General features: G+C 35.2%; 2 protein-coding genes across 3 annotated transcripts; one reads left to right on the top strand and one right to left on the bottom strand.

Annotated features, from left to right (window-relative positions):
• Window positions 1–6,355: 6,355 nt before the first annotated feature.
• LOC144550673 (uncharacterized) lies at window positions 6,356–10,214 on the top strand. The gene is made up of 2 exons (XM_078298651.1): window positions 6,356–9,332; window positions 9,703–10,214. Exons 1-2 carry the CDS (start codon window positions 6,356–6,358, stop codon window positions 10,062–10,064), a joined length of 3,339 nt encoding a protein of 1,112 aa, XP_078154777.1. The 3' UTR covers window positions 10,065–10,214.
• Window positions 10,215–20,583: 10,369 nt separating this feature from the next.
• On the bottom strand, window positions 20,584–22,224 carry LOC144568360 (1-aminocyclopropane-1-carboxylate oxidase homolog 1-like). 2 transcript variants are annotated; one of them, XM_078318692.1, is made up of 3 exons: window positions 22,069–22,224; window positions 21,396–21,956; window positions 20,584–20,956 (listed from the first exon to the last, which is right to left on the bottom strand). In XM_078318692.1, exons 2-3 carry the CDS (start codon window positions 21,915–21,917, stop codon window positions 20,702–20,704), a joined length of 777 nt encoding a protein of 258 aa, XP_078174818.1. In that variant the 5' UTR covers window positions 21,918–21,956; window positions 22,069–22,224; the 3' UTR covers window positions 20,584–20,701. The 2 variants fall into 2 exon arrangements, with proteins under 2 accessions (XP_078174818.1, XP_078174809.1); XM_078318683.1 differs by having other exon boundaries at window positions 22,033–22,223.
• Window positions 22,225–23,160: the final 936 nt, after the last annotated feature.

Below are 23,160 nucleotides of genomic sequence, written 5' to 3'. Positions count from 1 at the left end.
AATTAACAAGGCAATACTGTAAAATTAACAGATTAATACTCCATATCGCCTCTCTATCATCTATTTCCTCCAGATTTCCACAAGATGAATACTGTAAAATGACAAGATAAATACTGTAAAATTAACGGGGCAATACGGTAAAATTAACATATCAATACTCCATATCGCCTCTCTATCATCTCTTTCATCCAGATTTCATTTGAAATGCTAGATCTGTTACTGCATACAACAAAAACAACAAATTCAATAGAAAACTTACTAGATTTGAATTTTGTCGTGCTCTTCAACAAAAACAACTTCTATTCGATCGCGCTCCACGATTGAAGGTTCCATTGCGATCATGTATAAAAAATGAGATCGAGTCAGTAATCTCAATTAAAATCGACATTGCAAAGGAAAAATGAATCAGAGAAGGTAAATCCAGTAAAATTCCTAATTCAAAACTGTAACTTATGTAAAATAATCTAATAACAATTTTCAAACATAAAGAAAAAGTGTCATTTCACTTGCACCAATCCTGTAAAATTCATCATTCAATGCTGTAACTTAAATAACAAATCTTATAAAAAATGTCATTCAAATTTTCAAACATCCAGAAACTTTCAATATGCACCAATACTATAAAATTCATCATTCAATGCTGTAACTTAAATAACAAATCCTACAAAAAATGTACTTCACATTTTTAAAAATATCAAAATCGTAAATCTAAATTGGAAAAGGGGAAGGAGAGATCGGAAAGAGAGATCTGACACTCGGATGTGTCATAGGCGGTGAGCAGATGGGAGCCGATTGAGGTCTGACACCCGGATGTGTCATAGGCGGTGTCGTAAAGATCTGGATCGAATAAGGGGAAGGAGAGATCGGAAAGAGAGATCAGAAAGAGAGAAAGAAGAGAGAAAGAGAGATCAGAAAGAAGAGAGAAAGAGAGATCAGAAAGAGAGAAAGAAGAGAGAAAGAGAGATTAGAAAGAAGAGAGATTAGAAAGAAGAGAGAAAGAGAGATCGGAAAGAGAGAAAGAGAGATCAGAAAGAAGAGAGAAAGAGAGATCGGAAAGAGAGAAAGAGAGATTCGAAAGAAGAGAGAAAGAGAGATCAGAAAGAAGAGAGAAAGAGAGATCGGGTGTTTAAATAGCAAGACGAAGTCGAGGTGGAGATCGACGGTTGAACAGGAGTTGGATAAGGTGCTGTGGACAGATGGTGGACAAAAGCCAGTGGACAAGAACCTTTTCTCTAAAAATAATATGAAACATATAACTTACCAGTAGCCAAATACAAATATTTTATACTAATAAATTGTATATCTAACATTACACTCATTTGAAGTCATTGAAAATGAATGTTATCTAGAAAATTAACGGTAGTTTGAAAAAGTTAACAATAATAGAGCCTGTCTTCATTTGAAGATTTCCAAAATAAAAAGCAACATAGAAGAGTAATTAATATGGAGAGAGAAGGGGAGAGAGTAACGTGGAGAGAGAGAGGGAGAGAACATAAAGGGAAGTTTGGGAGTCCAGAAAGACATTTTGTCAAGAAATTTAGTGAGAGAATATTTTATTTGATTTTTTTTAGAGAAGGGACAGTTTGTAAAGTATCTCAAATTGAGAGATAAATAATTGGTCATTCATGATGCATTGAAATTTCCTCCCACAAAGAAAGGAGTGGTTTTGCAAATACGGTTTAATGATTTTTTTTCCCTTTTGTTTATGCATCGCACTAAATTTATCTCATCGAGTATACAATCATAAAACATTATGCAAATAACACAAATAAATATAAATAAAGTTTGGTTATAATTTAACCACAACAGAATTGGTTTGCTTTAGTCTAACATACCAACTTAAACAGTCAAACAAAATACCCACATAATTAATTTAAATACAAAAGTTCTATCTCCTCCTTTGTTCCCCACCTCAAAAGTTCATCATCAACAAGCCACCATAATCATACAGAAAACACTCAAACCAATCCGAAAGATCTGTACATGCAAGTACTTCAAAAACAAAAGTTCCATCTCCTATACCTTCTGAACCCCAACAAATTAAAAGTTCATCACCCTAAATTAATTAGACAACCACCATACACAGAGTTCACAATATCGATCACAATACACAATACACAAACACAACCCTTTGGATAATAGTGTGCTTGGAATTGCACATAATTGAAGTAGGATTCAATAAAGAGGTTCTCAGTTTCATTCATATTCGATGCTGGGTCCTCATAGAAGTTGTTTGAGGGCTCATGATTCTTGTTGTATCTTTTAGGTTTAATTTATGGATGGGGGTTTTATCTAAATGGCTTTGGACAAAGTCTCATTCAAATCCGGACCTAAACCGTCTGATCTGCATCAAAATTTGAACAGACATTTTGTTGGTATAAATTTTCAGAATATTCGGATAGTTAGAAACTAATTAAAATAAATCAAATTGAAATAGAGTTACCTGGATCATGTGAAGCATTTTTCTTAAGCGTATTCCGTCTCATCGTGCAAGATGGAACCGCAACTAAGATAATCCGGGGTTGTTACTCCTTAGGCACACCATGGAAGCAATTGACGATAACTCTTCAATACCCAGCATATATCAGAATTTTATAATTGAAATAAATGTAAAATAGTTGAATGGGAGAATTAATAGAAGAATTATATCATTCTTGTTTTTGTTCGGATTCAAAACAGAGAAAAACCACGAGATCAATGGATGAGAGAGTTGTCTATATCCATTGTTTGAGTGAGACTATGAATTAAACAAGAATTGAAAATAAGAAAAAGAAACGGATCCAAAATATAAGGCTATTAAAAGAATATTAATGTATAATCAATCAAAGGTTAAACAGTGGTGCTCAAGTGCACTTTGGGCTAATTATTATTCCTTTTATTATCAATAAATTCAGAGAATAATTAATGGAAATGAAATGAATGGACATGAGATTTACATTTGAACCCTCAAGTTTGGAAATATTAATGGATATTTGAATCAAATATAAAATATTGACAAGTTTCTTTGACAGGTAAAACAAACTACTTACAAGCTTGAGCAATGAATGATGATTGATCGATATGAAAAACATATATATAATGGATTAAAATTAAAGTCCTAATAATTTCATCGAGGGGGATGGGTTTAGCCCTAATAGGTATTCTTGCGGTGGCAATCCAATCTCTGATAGATGATCCCTTGATAGAGATTCAATGGGTAATAACAAGCTGATAAGTTGACCAAAAGAGCGCACACTTTTTAAGGAGCATTGACTTCAAATCCCATTCCTATGGTGAGTGTGCTCTACGTAGATAGTAGCTTGAGCAATTGAGCTCTTAATGAGAACCGAGTCGGTATTTTCCGCAGGATATGACTCTAACACATATCCTTGGTAGGTAACTCACCAATATGAGAGTGTTTGTATATGACAGTAATGCGGGGCATGGATAAGCATTTAAGACTCTCATGAAAAATTCAAGACTTGTGTAAGGCCATTAATGCGCATACTGTGACGAAAAGCTTCATATTGTGTGTGTGGTGGTTGAATTTTGGATCAAATGAACGAGTTCAAGATCGACATAGTTCACTCTGTTTCCTCCAAACTAAAACTATTGATATTAGATGAAGTTCAAAGTTTCTAAACTACTTCATCGATGCATAATATAAATATCCAGCAATTTATTTTTGTATAATCTTCCGTTTGATATTCTTAAATTTTTGAGTTTTGTGGGGAATTGTTGGAACTTTATTTGAAAACTCAAAATTCCAACTTAATATTTTATATTTGATTCAAATATCCATTTGTAATATTTCCAAACTTGAGGGTTCAATTGTAATCTCATGTCTATTCATTTCATTTCCGTTAATTACTCTCTGAATTTATTCATAACAAAAGGAATAATAATTAGCCCAAAGTGCACTTGAGCACCACCGTTTAACCTTTGATTGATTATACATTAATATTCTTTTAATAGCCTTATATTTTGGATCCGTTTCTTTTTCTTATTTTCAATTCTTATTTAATTCATAGTCTCACTCAAACAATGGGTATAAACATCTCTCTCATCCATTGATCTCGTGGTTTTTCTCTGTTTTGAATCTGAACAAAAACAATAATGATATAATTCTTCTATTCTCCCATTCAACCATTTTACATTTATTTTAATTATGAAATTCTGATCTATGCTGGGTATTGCGAAGTTATCATCAATTGCTTTCATGGTGTGCCCAAGGAGCAACAACTCCGGATTATCTTGGTTGCAGTTCCATCTTGCACGATGAGACATAATACGCTTAAGGAAAGTGCTTCGCACGATCTGGGTAACTTTATTTCAATTTGAGTTATTTTAATTAGTTTCTAACTATTCGAATATTCTGAAAATTTATACCAACACATTTAGATTCAAGAAGCCATTTAAATTTATTAAGTTTTAAATATGTTTGCATGAATCTCATGCAAATCACTTAATTTAAAACTTGGCTGATGCAGCCAAGGCCTTAAGAAAGATATTAATTAGTTGTGAACTTGTGTATTTTCTAATCTATCCGAATATTGCATATTATGCTTTTTATATGAGTAATGTTTGTTCAACATGCTGTTCTCTAATTCGAAAACTACTAATTTGTGTAAACTAGAGTACATTTTCATCTCATTCATTCATCCTCAAATCTGTAAAAAAATAAAAATAAATAAATATAAATGTTTCTTTCCTATTTTTTAAAAAATAAATTTCCTTTTTTTCCCCTAGTATATAACTATATATAGAGATGATGAGGTTTTTCCAGCTTAGAGATGAGGATCTGAGGTTAACTCTGATTTGTTGTTCACTTGTTCTTTAATTATCAAAGTTTGATCATAAGTTAATTAAATCTTACTTCAAATAATTAATATAAATTTCATTACTGTGTCGTACTGCTATTAGTTTTGCATGTTGATTCTAGGGATATTCTGAGTTGAGTAGTATCATTCTCATACTTAATTTCGTAGCCGATCCCACTTTCATATTCTGAATTTAGAGTCATATTTGAAAGACTCCATCAGTGCGTTCTGAGTGTAAAATAGGCCACAATTCCGGTTCCATGTCCCAACTTTCATATCCCGTCATCTCCAACCTAATCTTCAAGCTTAGAAAATAAAGTACTTCACAGGCGTCGGCCACAAGTGCAATCCAGTCAACTTTTCTAACCTTATATATTTAAAATAATGAACTCATACCACAAATTTCTCAATTAAATATAAGAGAATTTTATTTTAGTGGAAAGGAGAAATTATATGGAGTTTGTGTGTTGAAAGGGTAAAGAGGGTCGTTTGGGCCCAGTATAACTCAAGAGAAGCCAGAAACCAATTGTGAAGTTGGTGTTTTTCACGAATAGCAGAGCAAAAGATCTTCATTCATTTATTCATTCATATCAGCTGTGTGTTTTGTTCAACATGCTATTCTCTAATTCGAAAAAAAATAATTTGTGTAAACTAGAATATATTTTCATCTCTAGCTTTCATATTCTGAATTTAAACCTTTTACGCATGACTCGTATTCAGAAGACTCCATCAGTGCGTTCACTATACGTAAAATGAACTTTCATAGCAAGTCATTTCCAACCCGATCTTCACTGTTAGAAGGAAAACAAAAATAGTCAGTTTCTACTTCGCAGCCACAAGTTAGGTAGAAGGAAAACAAAAATAGTCAGTTTCTACCATTCAAAAGTAGCTAGAAAGAAAACAAAAATTCTAATAGTCCATACAAGCTGACGAAATAGCAGTTAGCACTAGAACCATAGTTCAAAAAATCGGCCGATTCCGAGTCAAATTGGCCGATTCAACTTCGGAATTGGACGGGACTGGGCTGATTTTTGCCCGATTCTTGACTTTGTACAATTTTTTCCAAAAAAATCAGATGAACAGTGACGGAATCGGCCGATTTTCCGATTTTCCGTCCGAGTTACACCGATTTTCCGATTTTAGCGCAGGAGGAGGAGAAGGCCGAAGGGTCTGGATTTGTGGCAAAATAACAATCTGGCCCTTCATGTTTTTACTATTTACAACTTTATATGTACATATATTTTTTTTTAGTAAAAGACCCTCATGCATGTATTAATTTAATGAAATATCCTCAGCAGCATGACTAGTGTTTCTTCTACCAAAAAAATCCGAGTTACCGATCCGATTCTTCCGATTCCGGCCGATTCATCCGATTCTAACTCGGCGGTCAAAAATCCGATTCCGATTCCGATTCCGAGTTTTTTAACTATGACTAGAACGACTCATGATGGAATATCTTGTGGTTAACATTTTTCTAACCATACATCTCCCTTTAACTATAAGAAGAGCAGCATCACTCTGTGAGAGAGAAACCCATTACCTTCATTACACAAATGATGGAACGTTGTTATACCGTGCTCACTATTCACCTCCTCTTAAGTGTCTTAGCCTTATCCTCATTTACTCTCCCTGCCAGAGTAACAACTAGTAAAACTGATCTATCTGCACTTCTCTCCTTCAAGTCAGAAATATATGATGATCCATTTAGAGTCTTCTCCTCTTGGAATGAGTCACTGCACCACTGTCAATGGCAAGGGATCTCGTGTGGCCGGCACCATCCTGACAGAGTGACTGCTCTCGTTCTCGACTCCAAACAATTGTCAGGTTATATTTCTCCATCCCTAGCAAACCTCACATTCCTCCAAAGGATGAGTCTCTCTGATAACCAGCTGAGAGGAAGCATCCCGGTAGAGATGGGATACTTGGGTAGGCTACGTTTTGTCAACTTGAGTGTGAATTTTCTCGATGGTAGCATTCCATCGACTCTAAGTAACTGTTCAAATCTGGAAGTTATTTCTTTGAAAATTAATAATCTCCATGGAACCATCCCATCTAACTTAGCACAATGCAAAGAATTGAAAACAATCAGTCTGGGGAACAACTACCTCACAGGAGGCATACCGTTGGAATTTGGCCTCATCCCACAGCTCCAAATATTAGGACTGTATGCCAATAATCTCACAGGATCAATTCCTTCCACCTTGGGCAACCTTAGTAGCCTAATATATCTTTATCTTGACCAAAATAACTTCATAGGTTCCATTCCACCTACCTTAGGTAACCTTACCAAGCTATCAAATCTCTATCTTCACAAAAATAGCATTAGTGGTCACATCCCCCATGGCTTGGGCAACCTTACTAACTTACATAAACTTTTGCTTTACAAAAATGAATTATATGGTTCCATCCCACATTCCTTGGGTAATCTTCAAAGTTTAATATCAGTTGATCTTTCCGAAAATATGTTAAGTGGATTAATCCCTGATGAACTCGGGAAGCTTCAAAACCTTCAGTATATTAACATTTATCAAAACAACATTTCGGGTGAAATACCAAACTCCCTTTACAACTTATCAACATTGTATGCTTTGCAACTTCCTAATAACCAGCTTCATGGAACTTTACCTTTCGATATGTGCAATGCTTTACCAAACTTGATTTATCTAGTCCTGTTTTCCAATCAACTCCAAGGACAGATCCCACCATCCATATCCAATTGTTCTGCTCTTATTACTGTTTCATTAGATAATAATTACTTCAGGGGCGTAATACCATCTAGCTTTGGAGCCTTACAAAATCTTCAAAAATTTGGTCTTCAATCTAATCAACTGGAGGCTAAGAGACCACATGATTGGAGTTTCATGGATTCTTTGACCAATTGTACTTTGTTAGAATATATATATCTCGGTGACAACCAACTACAAGGAGTGTTACCTAGTTCTATAGCAAACCTTTCTAGTCTTCTTCAACTCGGACTGGATAATAACCCAATTTCAGGAAGCATACCAGCAACTCTCGGAAAACTCAATAACTTAACCGCGCTTGGCCTAAGCAGAATGTTTCTCAGTGGCACCATTCCAGTAGAAATCGCAAATCTTAACAAATTGGGAATATTAGATCTGGAGAATAACATGATTTCAGGCCAAATCCCATCAACTTTTGGCAATCTCACCCAAATGACCACGCTACTTCTAGATAATAATGCATTAGAAGGGAGTATACCACCAGAATTAAGTAGCATGAAATTCTTAGAACTCCTTAATATTTCAAATAATAAGTTGGTAGGTGAAATTCCCAAAGAAATCATGGGTCTTTCTTCTCTTTCTATCAGTTTGGACTTGTCACACAATTATCTAACTGGCATGTTGCCACCAGAAATTGGTAACTTGAAAAATCTACAATCAATTCGTCTCTCAAATAACAAGTTACATGGAGAGATTCCTAGCACAATTGAAGGATGCCAGGAACTTGAAGCCCTTTATCTTGATAGCAATATGTTCCAAGGAACAATTCCAACCAGCTTGAGCAAACTAAGAGGACTGCAAACCCTTGATGTCTTTAACAACTCGCTCTCTGGTCGAGTCCCTGAATTCCTGGGTACAATGAATTTGCAATATTTGAATATTTCTTTCAATAATTTAGAGGGGGAATTACCAAAAATAGGCATTTTCAAGAACGCCACTAGTGTAGATCTGAGAGGAAATCCAAAGCTTTGTGGTGGAGTGCCTCAAATGCATTTGTCACAGTGCATGATCTCACAACCTTCAACAAAGAAACATCACTCTCGAAGAAACATGGTGCTCATAAGTTCTGTTGTAGGTTCTTTTATTTGTATAACTGCAGTCATTTGCTTGTTAGTGATTTATTACACTAGAAACAACCCTCGAAACAATCCACAATCTGATACAACTTTGAAATATGGGTTAAAGCCCGTTTCATACAATGACCTTCTTAGAGCTACTGAAAATTTCTCTGCCAAGAATCAAATTGGAAGAGGTACATTTGGAGCAGTCTACAAAGCCATTATGAGTTTCGAGAATGTAACAACTGTTGCGGTGAAGGTGCTAAACCTTGAGACACACAGTGCTTCCAAAAGTTTCATCTCTGAATGTGAGGCATTAAAAAATGTGAGACACCGAAACCTTATAAAAGTGTTGAGTTTGTGCTCTAGCATAGACCACCAAGGTAATGATTTCAAGGCTTTGGTTTTTGAGTTCATGCCAAATGGTAGCTTGGAAACATGGTTGCATCCAAATGCATGTATAGATCGAACATTCAGAAACCTCAGCTTCCACCAGAGGTTGAACATCGCATTTGATGTGGCGGCAGCTGTAGATTATCTTCATTACCATTTACCTGCACCAATTGTGCATTGTGATCTCAAACCTAGCAATGTACTTTTGGATGACGACATGACGGCACATGTTAGTGATTTTGGATTAGCAAGGTTTTTGGTTCGACCTGATACCATGCCTTCTCAATCAATGTCGAGCACAGGTGGAATCAAAGGTTCTATTGGCTACATTCCTCCAGGTATAGCAGATCTTTTTATTTGAGAAGTACTTTTTTTTTAATATGTCCCTGCAACAAAATTATCCACCGACTTTGTTAAGTTCCAAAGAAACAATTCAAGTTTGTTCCACTAGCTAGCGAGGCTAAAGGGCAAAGCATTTGTTGCCTCATTTATACTCATGATTGAGACTTTTACCATCTATGCAGACTTCTTTAATTTACTGCTTTGGGCTAGATAATTTGAAAAATAATACACAAATATATGCATGATCATATGAGCCCAAATTTGAAAAACTAGGTGAACTATACATATGTCAATAAGTAGAGTCACAGTTAACTATGCTTTAGTACTAAATTTAGGATTGTAACTATATAACTTTTCATTGCCTAGAGTATGGGATGGGTGGTCGGCCATCGGTAGAAGGAGATATCTATAGCTATGGTGTTCTTCTGCTTGAAATATTCACTGGAGTAAGTCCCACAGACGAGAGAATCAGAGATGGTTTGAGCCTTCAGAAGCATATTGAGATGGCTTTCCCTGACCACGTCATGGACATAGTTGACCCCAAATTATTCTCTGAAACTGATGGAGAACACAATCTGTATCCACCTGAAAATATCTATAGTTGTTTGGTTTCAGTGATTAAATGCGGGCTTCTGTGCTCCAAAGAGTCGCCAAAAGAGTGCATTTCTATGAAAGATGTTACTAAGCAGTTGAACTCAGCACGAACAAAGGTGCTCATCAGGCCGTAGATATAGAGAAAAAAGGATCAAAAGAGAAGAATAAGAAGGGCTCCGCTAAATATGTATTATGTGTAAAATTTGGATAGGAGTTGTGGGTATTTATGTTGTTGTAGTATATATTTTGTAATAATGATATTATTTCTTTCTATTAACAAATTAGGTGGGACTAAGTGTTTCGATCGAAAGACTTTTGATAGGCACTCAATTAAATAAGAATACTGTAATGAGTAATTGGATGAATGCTGCATATTTATATATTGGAGTATTTTTCTTGTTCTTATGAAGGAATTAAATTAATGCATAGTAAAAATCATCAGAGTTTTCATACACGTAATGTTAATGTTAATTGGATATATGCAGAATAATGACAGAACATTTAAACCTCTGTATTGTAAAAAAAGATCAGAGAGCAAGAACTTGAATATTAGTATAATTGAACTTAGGTCAACACTTCATTGATTGATTCCTCACCCAAACATGTTGTTAGAACTGCACACTAGTTAATTTCTGGTTTAATTCTCTTTCTATCACCGGTATCAATTAATAATTGTATTCGTTGTTGTTTTTTGTTTGTTTAACAGTTTAAGCCTTGTCATGAGCCCTCTTTGTACCTCTTTGTGTTCTGGTACAGTTTCATAGTTGGAAGGGCCTTGAGCATACAGATGATGATCAATTTTGGGTATTAATCTTGGGATTTTGAAGCATGGGCAGATCTAAGGCTTAGTCAAAGGTGACTAAGTCACCTCTATGATTTTAAAATTTTAAATATGTATATATAAATTTAATTGAAATTTATTATTTTAGCTTTTATATATAATTATTTTTTATGTAGTTTCTTGAAGGAGGAGGCGAAGAGGCGGGACCACTGACGTCTTGGTCAGGACCTTGATCTCTTCTCTATACAGGTTTCTCTAATTCATACTTCACCAAAATTTTCATTTAACTATTTAAGTGTGTTTTTAGAGTCATTTGTAGATGGTAGTTTAGTAATGTTCCAGCAAACTTGGGGATTTTTGTAAGCTTCTACGAACAAGTGCATTTAAATATAGAATCCAAGAGGGGTCCAAGTTCAACTTTAATTCTCACTACTAGAATAATCGTTTATTGCATGACGACGAAAATGGCTTGTTGCATGGCCTTTGACATGCAACAAGCCCCGAAATGACTTTTTACATGGCCTTAGGCATGCAAGTGCAACCATGCAAATGCCTTCCATACAAATAGTCAGTATTTACAAGGGCAGCCATGCAAAAAGTCTGTTACATGAGACTTGTCATGCAATAACTAGCCATGCAACTATTTTGAGAGTTGACCCAATTTGGAGTATATGCAAGGGAATAAAGTGCGGGTCCCATCATACTATTTGCAAGGAGCGGACGTGGGTCCCACCATAGTATTTGCAAGGCAAGGGAACGCGGGACCCACTAGACTATATGCAAGGATAGATAACGTGGGACCTACTTGATTATTTGCAAGGTTAGTTAACATGGGCCCCATATGTTTATTTGCATGGGAGATGATTTCTTTATAACATGGGAAAAATATGTAGTTATTAGATAGATGACTATTTGCACAGATATGATTGATTTGCACTTTTTGCATGCACATAAATTACCAATATTTGCGTGGAAATACCGATGTCTAAAATGAGCTAACTGGAGGCAATAAAGCATAATCCAATTTTATAATCCTCCCTCCCTGTACCAATCTAGTACCAACCCAATACTGTTTACCAATTCCCAAATTCTCATTCAACAAAATTTACATAAAACACATAGAGTACATATAAAGCAATTAATAAGCATTGACCAATATAGTATAATCATCATACATTTTTCCAACATTATAAAAGCAGTGAAACAACATCAACATTATAAAAAACACTAAAACAACATCAACATCGCTAATAGAAGACCAACTTCTAAATATAACCAAAATATATCCACCATTCAAACATTAAAAAAATAAACTCACCCCCAATGACCACCTTTATAAGCTCATGATAGATATGAAGCACATAGTCCAGCCAATTTTCATTGACCATGTTGCTGCCCAGAAAATAAAAATCAGAAATCATACACTCAGTTTAACAAAATGTAAAATTTGATTCGGAGATCATGTTGAATGGTTCAGATCGATTGTGGCTGACATATAACCTCTAGTGTTATATATATATATATCACCAAGTCAAAACTAGGAAAACCAATACCAAATGAGGGGGTTAATTTATTTCAATAGAGCAGAACCTGGAGAGCTTTTTTGCTGCTAGATTGAAACTGATATTGTAGTTATCTTGCAATATATCATTCTAGCTTGGACCCAATAGATTTATCCAATAGATTCGTCACCTACTCCTTTCTGGAATAAAAGAGAAAAACTGCATTAGCTAGGTATTTATTTAGGACAAATTGATCTCAGCTTATGTAACTGAGTCCAGCACCGCCATTTATAGAGAAGGAAAAAAAAAGCAGACAAATAAGTAAACTACACTATTGTGTTAAGTACAATTTAAGTCAATCACCATACCAAATTTTTAAACACACTTACTTTCAGATAACTACTCACAAGAATCACTACAATTTAATTCCATCACCATACCACAAGGAGAACCAAATTTTTAGGCATTGGACTACAATATTGAACCAGACTTTTAAACATTTACTTTCAGGTAACTACTCACAAGAATCACTACAATTACTGATTAAATTAAGTGTTGAACAAATTTTATTTAGAAAAGAAGAACAACTAAAGTAGAACAACATCAGTCCAAAAACAATGCTTGATTCTTAAAGATCATTTCTTACTACCAACAGAATGACAGAGAGCTATGAAAGACCTGAATTGACTCAGCAACTGTAGAAGAAATGGTCTTCTCAACAACTGGTGCAGCAACTATTGAGCCTCCACCCTCTTGCCTTCCTTCGCTACTGGGGTAGTAACTATTGAGCTTATTTGCTTTTGCAAGTCCTTTTGCACCGTCATGAGCTGACACAGAAAAAATTAAAGTTAATTTTAGTTGATTTAGTTCAACTAGTGTTTTGGGTGCAAAAGAAGCTTTCTAAAGTTGGTATTCATACTGCCATACAGGTACTGCATGGTTCTGTGCAATTAAATGTCAACCAAGCCTCGGCTTTCTATTACTGCCTAGTTGTGTCATTAATCCTAATTTCACCGATCTTAATATCACAACATTGAATACCCATAGAAATTACAAAGACACAAATTTTGTGGATCATTAGACAGATGCATGAACACTATAGAAATCAAAATAGAGACTAGAATATACAAAGACACAACCTTGTCTTCAGCACCTTCTCTGAAACTATATTAGCCTATAAATCTTTGAACCAAATAGAGACTAGAATATACTACCCATGTCGGAAGGTTATCTCTTACCAGTATACAAGGCTGAGTGGCAGCAGCCGTACCCCATCTCGCCTGAGCCACCGACCGGCCCACCTTCCGCGGTTCCGCCTGAGTGCGCACTGCCTGAGCTGACTTGCTGTCGCTGCTCTTCTCATTTACCTTTCGCACTTTAGATCTAGGGTTTCGAAAACTAGGACTAGAAAGGGGCGTGTAGGCTTGGCGAGGGGGAGAGAGACAGATAGGAAGGGAGGGAGAAAGGGGATTGGGGTGAAAAAGAAAATTGAAAGAACAAGGAGGCTGGAAGGGAGGGTAATTTGCGGAGGGGATAAGACCTAGGTTTGTTTTGTCTGGGTCCAATTTCTCTATAGTAACTTCAATTGTGAGTTTAGATTTGGACTGTCCGATGAGAATCCGGTCCGAGGTGAATGCACATATCTCTTTAAACATTCGTGCCAGAAAAGATCGCATGGTCCGGATCTAATCTCACAATTTGAGTTACTTTATAGGATCCAAATTGCTAAGAGTCAAAGTTGGAGGGAGATGAAAATTTTGTCCAGGAGGGAAACCAAATTTCTCTGAGTGCATGGTGGGGGGAAACCAAATTTTGGAGGGAATTCAATTAAGGTAAAATAAAGAGATAAAAGTTGTCAAATTTTAGAAAGAAAATTAATTAAGTAATTTGTGTATATTGTGTATGAATCTCACGTGAAAAATTAGGAGGAAGGTCCAAATTAAAATATGTATTCAAAGTTTTATCTTTAATTATAAAATTTATTGTACTACAAATTTCATCTTAAATATAATTTCTAATAAATTTTGGTTCCAAATTAATGAAATATGAAGGTGAACCATTTATAGTTGCAACTTATACTTTGAAGGATGAAATGCATATAATTTATGTTGAAATTTTATTTTAAATTTTTTTAACAGAGTGATTAAACTAATTTATTATTGTAAGAGTGAATTTATTAATTGATAAGATATCTCTTTAATATAAATTTGCTGAAAAATAGCCATATCATTCTTGTTGCATCAATAGCTCATATCTATCATTGTTGAACATAGCATATGAACCCTCGTTGCATGAGTTAATGAAAACTCACTAGTATGCATCGTCCGATGGTCGATCGGAACCGTTAAAATTAAAGAGTATCACATTAAAATCATTGTAGCAAAGTTTGATGAAATTTTATTTTCATTTACCTATCCATCGAGTTGACCGAATATTGTGTCATCGAATGGCTATAAATACTTCACGTTAGATCGAAACTTAGACATAACCAAACTAGATAAATTTTGTGTTGTTTATGTTTAGAGTTTTCTCCTTATCATTTTAAAACACATTTAGATTCATTTCATTGCAAATCAACCGTTGATTGATAACATTACAATGAACGGTTCAAAATTATTGGCTCAATTTTAAGAGGCAAACAACAATGAAATTATATAAATTGACATTCATAAGTATTATTTGGCCATATAAGATGTAAAAAAATATAAAATATTTATTTTGAATTATTTTTTATATTGGTTGCTGTACAATTATTATCTAAATTGTAAAATTGTAAATTATAGTCATCCGATGGGGGATGAATGGTATTGATTTCCAAGGAGGTGTCCATTTTAGAGATTTTGGCAGGGAGTCTATATTCTCTGAGGTAACTTAATATTTATGTTTAATTCTGCGTAGGTGAAAAGGCAATGGACCCTTCAATATTCGTGCCAAAACTGATCAGACGTCCTCTGTGTAAAGTAGAGAAATTTTGTTACCTCAGGTGATATGAATTCGTTAGTCGGTGTCTCTGGCTCAACATGATACAGAGAGTTTTATCTGTTCTCTGGTATACTTGGTGTTTTTTCTAAACTCAAACCCACGCTACTCTAATCTGTGCTAATGTCCTCACTTCCCTCCCAATATTTTCACTTCCCTCCATTATGCTTTCCGTGGAAAATTTACTAACTTTTCATTTCCCACTAAAACCCCAAAAAAGCATAAACCTCCTACGCTCCTTCTCCAATGCCAATCCCGATTGCTTTCTCCGGCGCTCTCTGTCCCGATCCCACCCCACGCAATCAAGTCCCGTCGGAAGTGTGCATGCGTGCTGTTCTTCCTTGCTTGGAATTACAAAATTAAAAGTTAAGTTTGCTTATATTTTGATCTTTCTTTTTGTTTGCATTTTGCTTTTAAATCAAGCTGGATTAAGTAAGAGTTGTGATAAGGTTGATCGGTTAAAGGTTGACCGGTAAAAGCTGTGAAAAAAATGGCCGAAATCAAAGGTTGATCTGCTATCTGGTGTTCTAGTTTCACGGAAATGGTGTTTTAAGACTCAATTATGTTTACACATGTAATATTATGACCAAAATGGTGAACTAATAGTGAATTAATAATATAAACCCACCACCTGAATGACAATTTGCTTCAAAGAAGTTCTCTCTGTATGAAGTTGTCTTCTTTCCCATTTTTTACTTTAAAAACTAAACACCTAACCTCCAGTTCTCTCTGTACTGTTTTTATATGATTAAAATAAAATTCTCATGAATACTTCTCTACATGTTATTCGGCCGTGGTATGCGCAAACCAGCAAGTACATGGATGTTCCCACAGGGAGCAGTTTAGTGGATGATGATTTCGATGAGAATAAGGTATGGTGCAATAAGATTGTCAATCTAGGGTTATGAACCAGCTAGCTTGAATTGGATTAGCCTATTTTGTGGGTTTCTAGCTGGTGTTAACCAAATTATTTCAGGTTCTGGCGGTATAATGGGTAAATTACCAGTAATTAGGTTGAGAGACTGATCATGTGCAATTAAGCCTTATTCAATCTTTCAGCAATTCTGAACTAAGAAAAAAAGTCAGCATAGTTAACCTCAAATGTGAAATCATGTTTCAATTGTTCTGGACTTCATCCAAAAGCCTCATTTTGGCCCGGGATCTTCAACTATTCTAACATGCATCGAGAAAATAAAAGGCAGAGGGAAAATAAGGGGCTAAAAGTTGTTCAAACAGAATATACAGTTATCTTGCAAATGCAAAATGCTTAAAATTCATATTATGTTTCTTTTAGTTATTTTAACCTTGTTTTGTTTGTCAGTTTTTACTATTCGGTGTTATACCAGGGACATTTCGCAACTGGTACGGATATGTGATGACAGGATCCATACATAAATTTATTAAATTGAGGGACCAAATCGTATACTTATTATGGCTGAGGGTGTACTTTGTAAATTCTGTGAATTTGGTAATATTACTTTCATGATTGTGTCGTTTAAATAATTCTTAATTATATCAAAATAATAGATAACATTATGATATTGTGCTATCATTTAGTATAACGGATTTTGGTACCACACAATACTAGTCGTTGCATAAATTTGAGAATGGAATTACCAAAGCAATTAATCTTAAGCAAGATTTTATGGTATACTCAGTTATTTAATCTTTTGTATACTCAGTTACATAGTTATTTTGGAAATTTTGGCACTTCATAGCTTTACCTAGCTTTACCTGTTTTGAACATATTAACATAATCCACGTGCATAGCTTGCTAAATACTACGTTGTGTCTTCATTAAAACCCAATTTCCAGATTCAATTATTCCAACTCAATTTTGATTCAACTAAGCAATAAATGTAATGTCTAGAAGCCAATTTAATGAAATTCGTAAAATACACCGATCTCACTGAATACAACTTATTTAATATAAAAATAAATATTTGTATTTTATGAAATAATAACCAATAAATAATGTTACGTTATTTGTATTATCATTTTCCTTTTCTGAAAAAAAAATCATTCAACTTCATGTTGTTGTGAATTTTAATTAAAAGCTTCATTGAAAATGATATATCAAATAAACAAAAATGAATCTGTCTCTAGGAAATAAACTATTGCATGGCTAATCCCATGCAATTGTTTAGAACTTTCAGTCCAGACTATTTGCATGCGAATGGTAGTGGACTATTTATATGGACCTTTAATAAAATATAATATAAACATGGAGTTAAGTAGTTGCATGGCCATGAGATTAAGTAGTTGCATGAACCTTTAATTAAATATAATATCTACTAAGTTTTTAAGTAGTTGCATGGCCATGGAGTTGAGTTGTTGCATGGACCTTGAATTAGTTATAATATCTGACTTTCAAAACTTATTTGCATGGTTGAATATTACACAGTTACATGGTTGCACTTCACACAATTGCATACAATATCTGTTACATGGGAATTCGCATGCAACAAGTTTAAAAAGTCAACAAATGTCATTTCTTTTGCATAAGCCGTCTCAACCATGCAAAAAATTGGTGCTGGGCATGCAAAAAACGATTATTCTAGTAGTGTCTCTTTTGGTAGAATATTGAGAGCATATTGATTATTGTACCTTAATTAACCCACTAAGTAGTGGACGAGTTATTTTTGGTTGACCCAATTTGACTATTTGAGTCTTAATTAACTCTCAAATCTAAATTCTTTCCTGTTATATCCAATGAACCTCAATTCACCCTATAATGTATATATAGTCGCAAGGAAGTACAAGTCAATGAAGGGAGGTATAAAAAGAAAGAAAAGGACTTGTAGGCGATCAAACAGCTGGTACGTACAAGGTGGAGTCTAAGCCTCCACTGAGGTTAAGTTCATGGTTTGGAAACACGACCGATTCCTAGTCAACCCGGTATCGGCTGTGTCCGGTCCGAGTTTCACCCGAGTCTCACCCCTATGTGATTTTTTCAGTAAAACTTAGTTGAACAGTGTTTGACTCAACTGATTCATCCGATTTTTAGGCCGAGTCAACAATTTTTTCAATTATTTTTAAATGCCTACTCAATAAAATGAAAATAATATCCAATAGATAATGAGTGAAATAAAAAACCACTAGCGAGTTACTATACATTCCAAATTCTAGTGATTGATAAGTGCATTGCATAAAAAAAAAAAAAAAAGCGACTGAAATGACAGAAATTGATGGAGCTTTTCGCCGATAGATAATTCATTGTATTTATTTATAACCGTGAACTGACTGCACAAACAAACAAAAATATTACATAATTAATAACAAAGTTAATATGTTAAAATACACGTAACTATGTTTAAGAAGTATATTTTATTTGTAACGCTTGTATTACATTATGTAATTAGTAGATATTTTGAGTGTAATATTTTCTCTTAACATAATTTTTTTACAAATAATTTTTTTATCAATTTTTTCCTACTTTTTGGCTACAAAACAAGCTTCAGCCAAAATAATCCAAGTTACCGATCCGATTCTTCCGATTCCGGCCGATTCATCCGATTCCGATTCTAAGTTTCAGAACCATGGTTAAGTTTGTGCAATTACAACTCGATTCAGGTTTTTTTTCTTCTTCAATAACCTCAATACAAAAAATGGGGCTTTGGAAGTGGTCACATAATCAGTACCAGCTTTTTACCTGCTGATGCATACAAGTTTCTCACCATTTACAACATAATTTCCAGGAAGATGCAGGAGGTGGGTTGGTATTCTGGCACCTAAAGGGTGCAATCATAAGATACATAATTGAATACTCCTGGAAAAAAAAATTCACCTACAACATGGCTATGATCTCCTCTACACACCAAATGTCACGAAGGGCGAAGGCTGTATTGACTTCTACCGAGAGAACATGTATGACCATATTGATGTGGAGAATTGAGTTGTACGAGATACGCCCCATAAATTTCCCACACAACATCCTTCTTTTCAAGAGGAAATTGCATTCTTACAAAGACTTCCCAATTAGGGTTGCTGAGCTTGGAACTGTTTACCGGTATGAGCTGTCTGGAAGTCTGCATGGTCTCTTTCGTGTCAGAGGATTTACTCAGGTACTAGACCAGTTGTACCAATATTTTCTGTCATCATATATTCACAAATGTTCTTACCATATATAATCACAACCAGCAGTTTATACTGTATGTTTTCTTGCTCGAGCGTGCACACATGCATCTGTGTTCGTGTGTCTGAGAGGGAGAGAGGGAAGTTGATAACTCAGTTTGCACATGATCTTTGGCAAGTGCATGTAGAAATCAGTTGGCAGTGATGACATATGGGAGAAGGCAACGGTTGCCTTGAGAGAAGCATTGAATGATAAGGGATGGAGTTACAAGATTGATGATGGGGGAGGTTCCTTTTATGGCTCCAAAATTGATCTTAAAATTGGGGATGCACTTGGTAGGAAATGGCAGTGTTCTACTGTGTATGTAATTAGTTGAATTTGTAAGATTATTTTGCAGCAGATTCCCTCACAGGTTACCTACTGGTTTCTTTTCTCTAAGAATTATTTTCTTGAGTTTGAGGATAGAGCTAAAATATACAGAACCTAATTATTCTTGATTTTACCAACGAGCCATCCACCAGAAACAGGTACAAACATAATTCTATGGCTGGTACCACTTGCGGTATATGGGTGTATGAAGGATACTTTTTAATACCTGAGCAAGTAAACAGGTCAGTGGACTGATAGTAATGGTGCAAGGCCTCACTGGTACGATATACAAATGTGACAGCCTTGGTCTTCAGAAAATGAGTGCCATTGATTGCTTCAAGCAAAACAAACCAAGAGTCAAAATTACCAAATGAACTTTGCAAAAAAAGGTCAAAATTACCTTTGTATTGAATTTGTTATATTGGAGGTCAATTTTAATCTGCCAGAGGGGTTTGATATAACTTATATGGATTCAAATGGAGAAAAAAGACACCCAATTATGATCCACCGAGCAATTTTGGGATCGCTAGAACGATTTTTTGGGGTCCTATTTGAGCATTATGCTGGTGATTTTGTCTCACCACTATTGATGCCCAGGTTAACATCTGGTTGTAGTACTGGAGAGTGATCTGCGATGTTTTTTCACCGACCCAGTGCTCCAATGACTGATCTCATCCACACGGATATTGGCGCGGGTCCCAAAGTTCAGATTTTAGAGCAAGTTTGTTTGGAGAACAAAATAAGAATAAATTGGGTCCCTTCAGTTAATGGGCTTAGCTTTGTGAAAGCACAGCATTGATTAACAAATACACAGCACCACCTAAAATAGACACTACAAATTAAGACAACTCGGCCAGTCAATACTACTCATTAGTCATTAATTAACCACATCTGCTACAAAACACAAAAGACCCATTTGCATATTGCTTCAATTGAGCTCATGTACAGTATATCACACATTGCATTGCAATCTGAAATAGTACTTTTATCAAGTATATGATTTCTTACACCATTTCCTTTACTTTATATATTTTGATAACACAAATAAAAATCTTCCAAAGGAACTTACAATCTGAAGTAATCCAATGCAGAACGACCATCAAAGCCTTTCCTGTTGTAATACAAAGTGAAATCTTTGGCTGTAGTTTCTTTGTACAGTGGTGGGTTATCCTCTGTTATTAACTCCTTTATGGGGCCATATAACCTATTACAAGAAGTGTTTAAGTGAGTGGTAAAGAAGCATGCCACAGAGACTCTAGGTCCAATACTGTTAGCAAGCACTCTATGCTCCACACTTTTCAACTTGTCGTTTGATATCAACTGCAATTTGAAAAAAATAAATAAATAATAAATAAATAAATTGAAGTTTAGTTTTTAGTGTTGTATAAACAAGCTGACTGTCATATTAGATAGGGGCGAATCCAGGATTTCCGTCAGAGGGATGCGAAAAAATAGCGAATCGGGTTTAAATAGCTAACTGGGTTCAAACCCATTAGCGAACCAGATTAAAAAAATAGCGAATCAGGTTTAAATTTTCAATGCTCTGACTTTTAATTCTAATTACAATCTGAATTCAAAAAATTTATTCTAATTTTAATCTAAATTTAACTCAAATTAGAGATCAGAAAATCCAAAGTTGGTCCGGGCCTATCGATCCCCATAAAATTTCAAAATCCAGAGGGTGGCAGTTGCCCCCCTCCCCCTCAGCTCCACTTGGATCCGCCCCTGATATTAGTATCGGAAAAATAAACAGGTTTACCTGCAAAAGATCGCCAACATTGATTACTAAGGCTCCATGCACGGGAGCCACATCAATCCAGTGGTTCTGATACAGGACTTGTAATCCGCCGATGCTATCCTGTAGAAGCACAGTGAGGAAATCGGAGTCGGAGTGCTTGGTTGTACCGACTGTCAGGTGGGGCTCGGGGCATGGTGGGTAGTAGTGCGTAAGTACATTCAGCCCTTTGTTGCATTCTATCTCTGTTAGGTAACTTGGTTTCAGGCCAAGTGCCTCTGATAGTAACTCAAAGAGTATGATGCCAAGTCTCTTGATGTACTCTGTGTACTTGAAAGTTATATCTCTGCATACAGCAGGCAATTCTTCTGGTACGGGCGGTTCAGGCACCATGGTGATGAACACGGTATCGCGCCAGTTGGCAGCTGGTGACTGGTACAAATCAAAATTGCTATTGTAAACCACTTTCTTGCTTGAATCCCTAGTGTAGTATTTCTTCTTAACCTCCACCTCTGCCTCATGGAACAGCTTAACCCCTTCAAGCATTTCATCAAGAACCTCCAATGGGATTCCATGGTTTACAACCTGAATTGAAATTTTAATTTTCTTCCAAATTTATTTCAATTCTAAAATTTCTAACCAACATTGTCTAATTTTGTACCTGAAAAAAACCAAAGGTTTGTGAGGCATTTTTAACCTTTTCCACCAATTGTCCTCTAAGCACAGCATCAGAGTCGGCTCCACTGAGATCAATCACTGGAATTTCAACCGGTAATGGTACCAGTTCACCTTGTTCATGTGGCTGGATGAAAAATGGAGGGATTTTTGTGATTCCAGCATCGGTCAGAGGCCGTTGTCATTTTGCTTTGGAATAATAGAAGGTAGAGTATGAGATTGTGTGGAGTATAGTTGTTTGGTCATGGAGTTTTTCCATATTTATATATATATATAGAGTACGGCTAACGCGCTTCCTCTAGCATATGGGCCGAAATGCTTCCGGTGGAAATTTGAAATTTCAAAATCCAAAAAGTCGATCTGAACCGTTCATCTTCTTCTCCATATTAATATCTGCTTGGAGACCAAATTTTACATTTTTCTGAAATTTTTTACTATTTATTAAGCCATTTTGAAAATCGCTGATCCAACGGTAGCTTCTGATTTTTACTGTTTGGTAAGCCACCGTTGGATCAGCGATTTTCAAAATGGCTTAATAAATAGTAAAAAATTTCAGAAAAATGTAAAATTTGGTCTCCAAGCAGATATTAATATGAAGAAGAAGATGAACGGTTCAGATCGACTTTTTAGATTTTGAAATTTTAAATTTCCACCGGAAGCATTTCGGCCCATATGCTAGAGGAAGCGCGTTAGCCGTACTCTATATATATATATATATATATATATATTAGAAATATAATGTTAGAATTTGAGAATAAAAAAAAATACACTTATGTGTAGCTTCTCACTGTGCCACGTTTCCACACTGATGACCAGTAGTATTAGTAGCTTGTCACTGTTGTGTTGCCTAGTAGTAGGTTCAAAAATCCGTTGATTATTATTATTATCTTGTTTTTGTATTTGTTTGGGAAGGCAAGCAAGGCCTCTATTTTCTATTTTCTATTTTCTTTGAGAGAAGAATAAAATCATTTCCAGAGGAGAACTAACTACAAATTGCCAAATTTGACAACACAAATTAGCTTAAATGATAAATAATAAATCTACAATATAAACAACCCCCCCTCATCATCACCAAATAGCAACAGACGAGTAGCGTATTCGTACCAAATTTAAT

The sequence above is a fragment of the Carex rostrata genome, chromosome 2 (genome assembly GCF_964058835.1).
Source record: "Carex rostrata chromosome 2, lpCarRost1.2, whole genome shotgun sequence".
Classification (NCBI taxonomy): Eukaryota; Viridiplantae; Streptophyta; class Magnoliopsida; order Poales; family Cyperaceae; genus Carex; species Carex rostrata.
This window is presented reverse-complemented; position numbering and strand designations above follow the sequence as displayed.

What these genes read in the sequence shown, in the direction of transcription:
- LOC144550673 (XM_078298651.1), top strand. Translation starts at nt 6,356, where the DNA reads ATGGAACGTTGTTATACCGTGCTCACTATTCACCTCCTCTTAAGTGTC. An exon ending in TATTGGCTACATTCCTCCAG is followed by an intron (nt 9,333 to 9,702) that starts GTATAGCAGATC and finishes TTCATTGCCTAG; the next exon opens with AGTATGGGATGGGTGGTCGG.
- LOC144568360 (XM_078318692.1), bottom strand. Translation starts at nt 21,917, where the DNA reads ATGCTTGAAGGGGTTAAGCTGTTCCATGAGGCAGAGGTGGAGGTTAAG. An exon ending in ATGTTGGCGATCTTTTGCAG is followed by an intron (nt 20,957 to 21,395) that starts GTAAACCTGTTT and finishes TTCAAATTGCAG; the next exon opens with TTGATATCAAACGACAAGTT.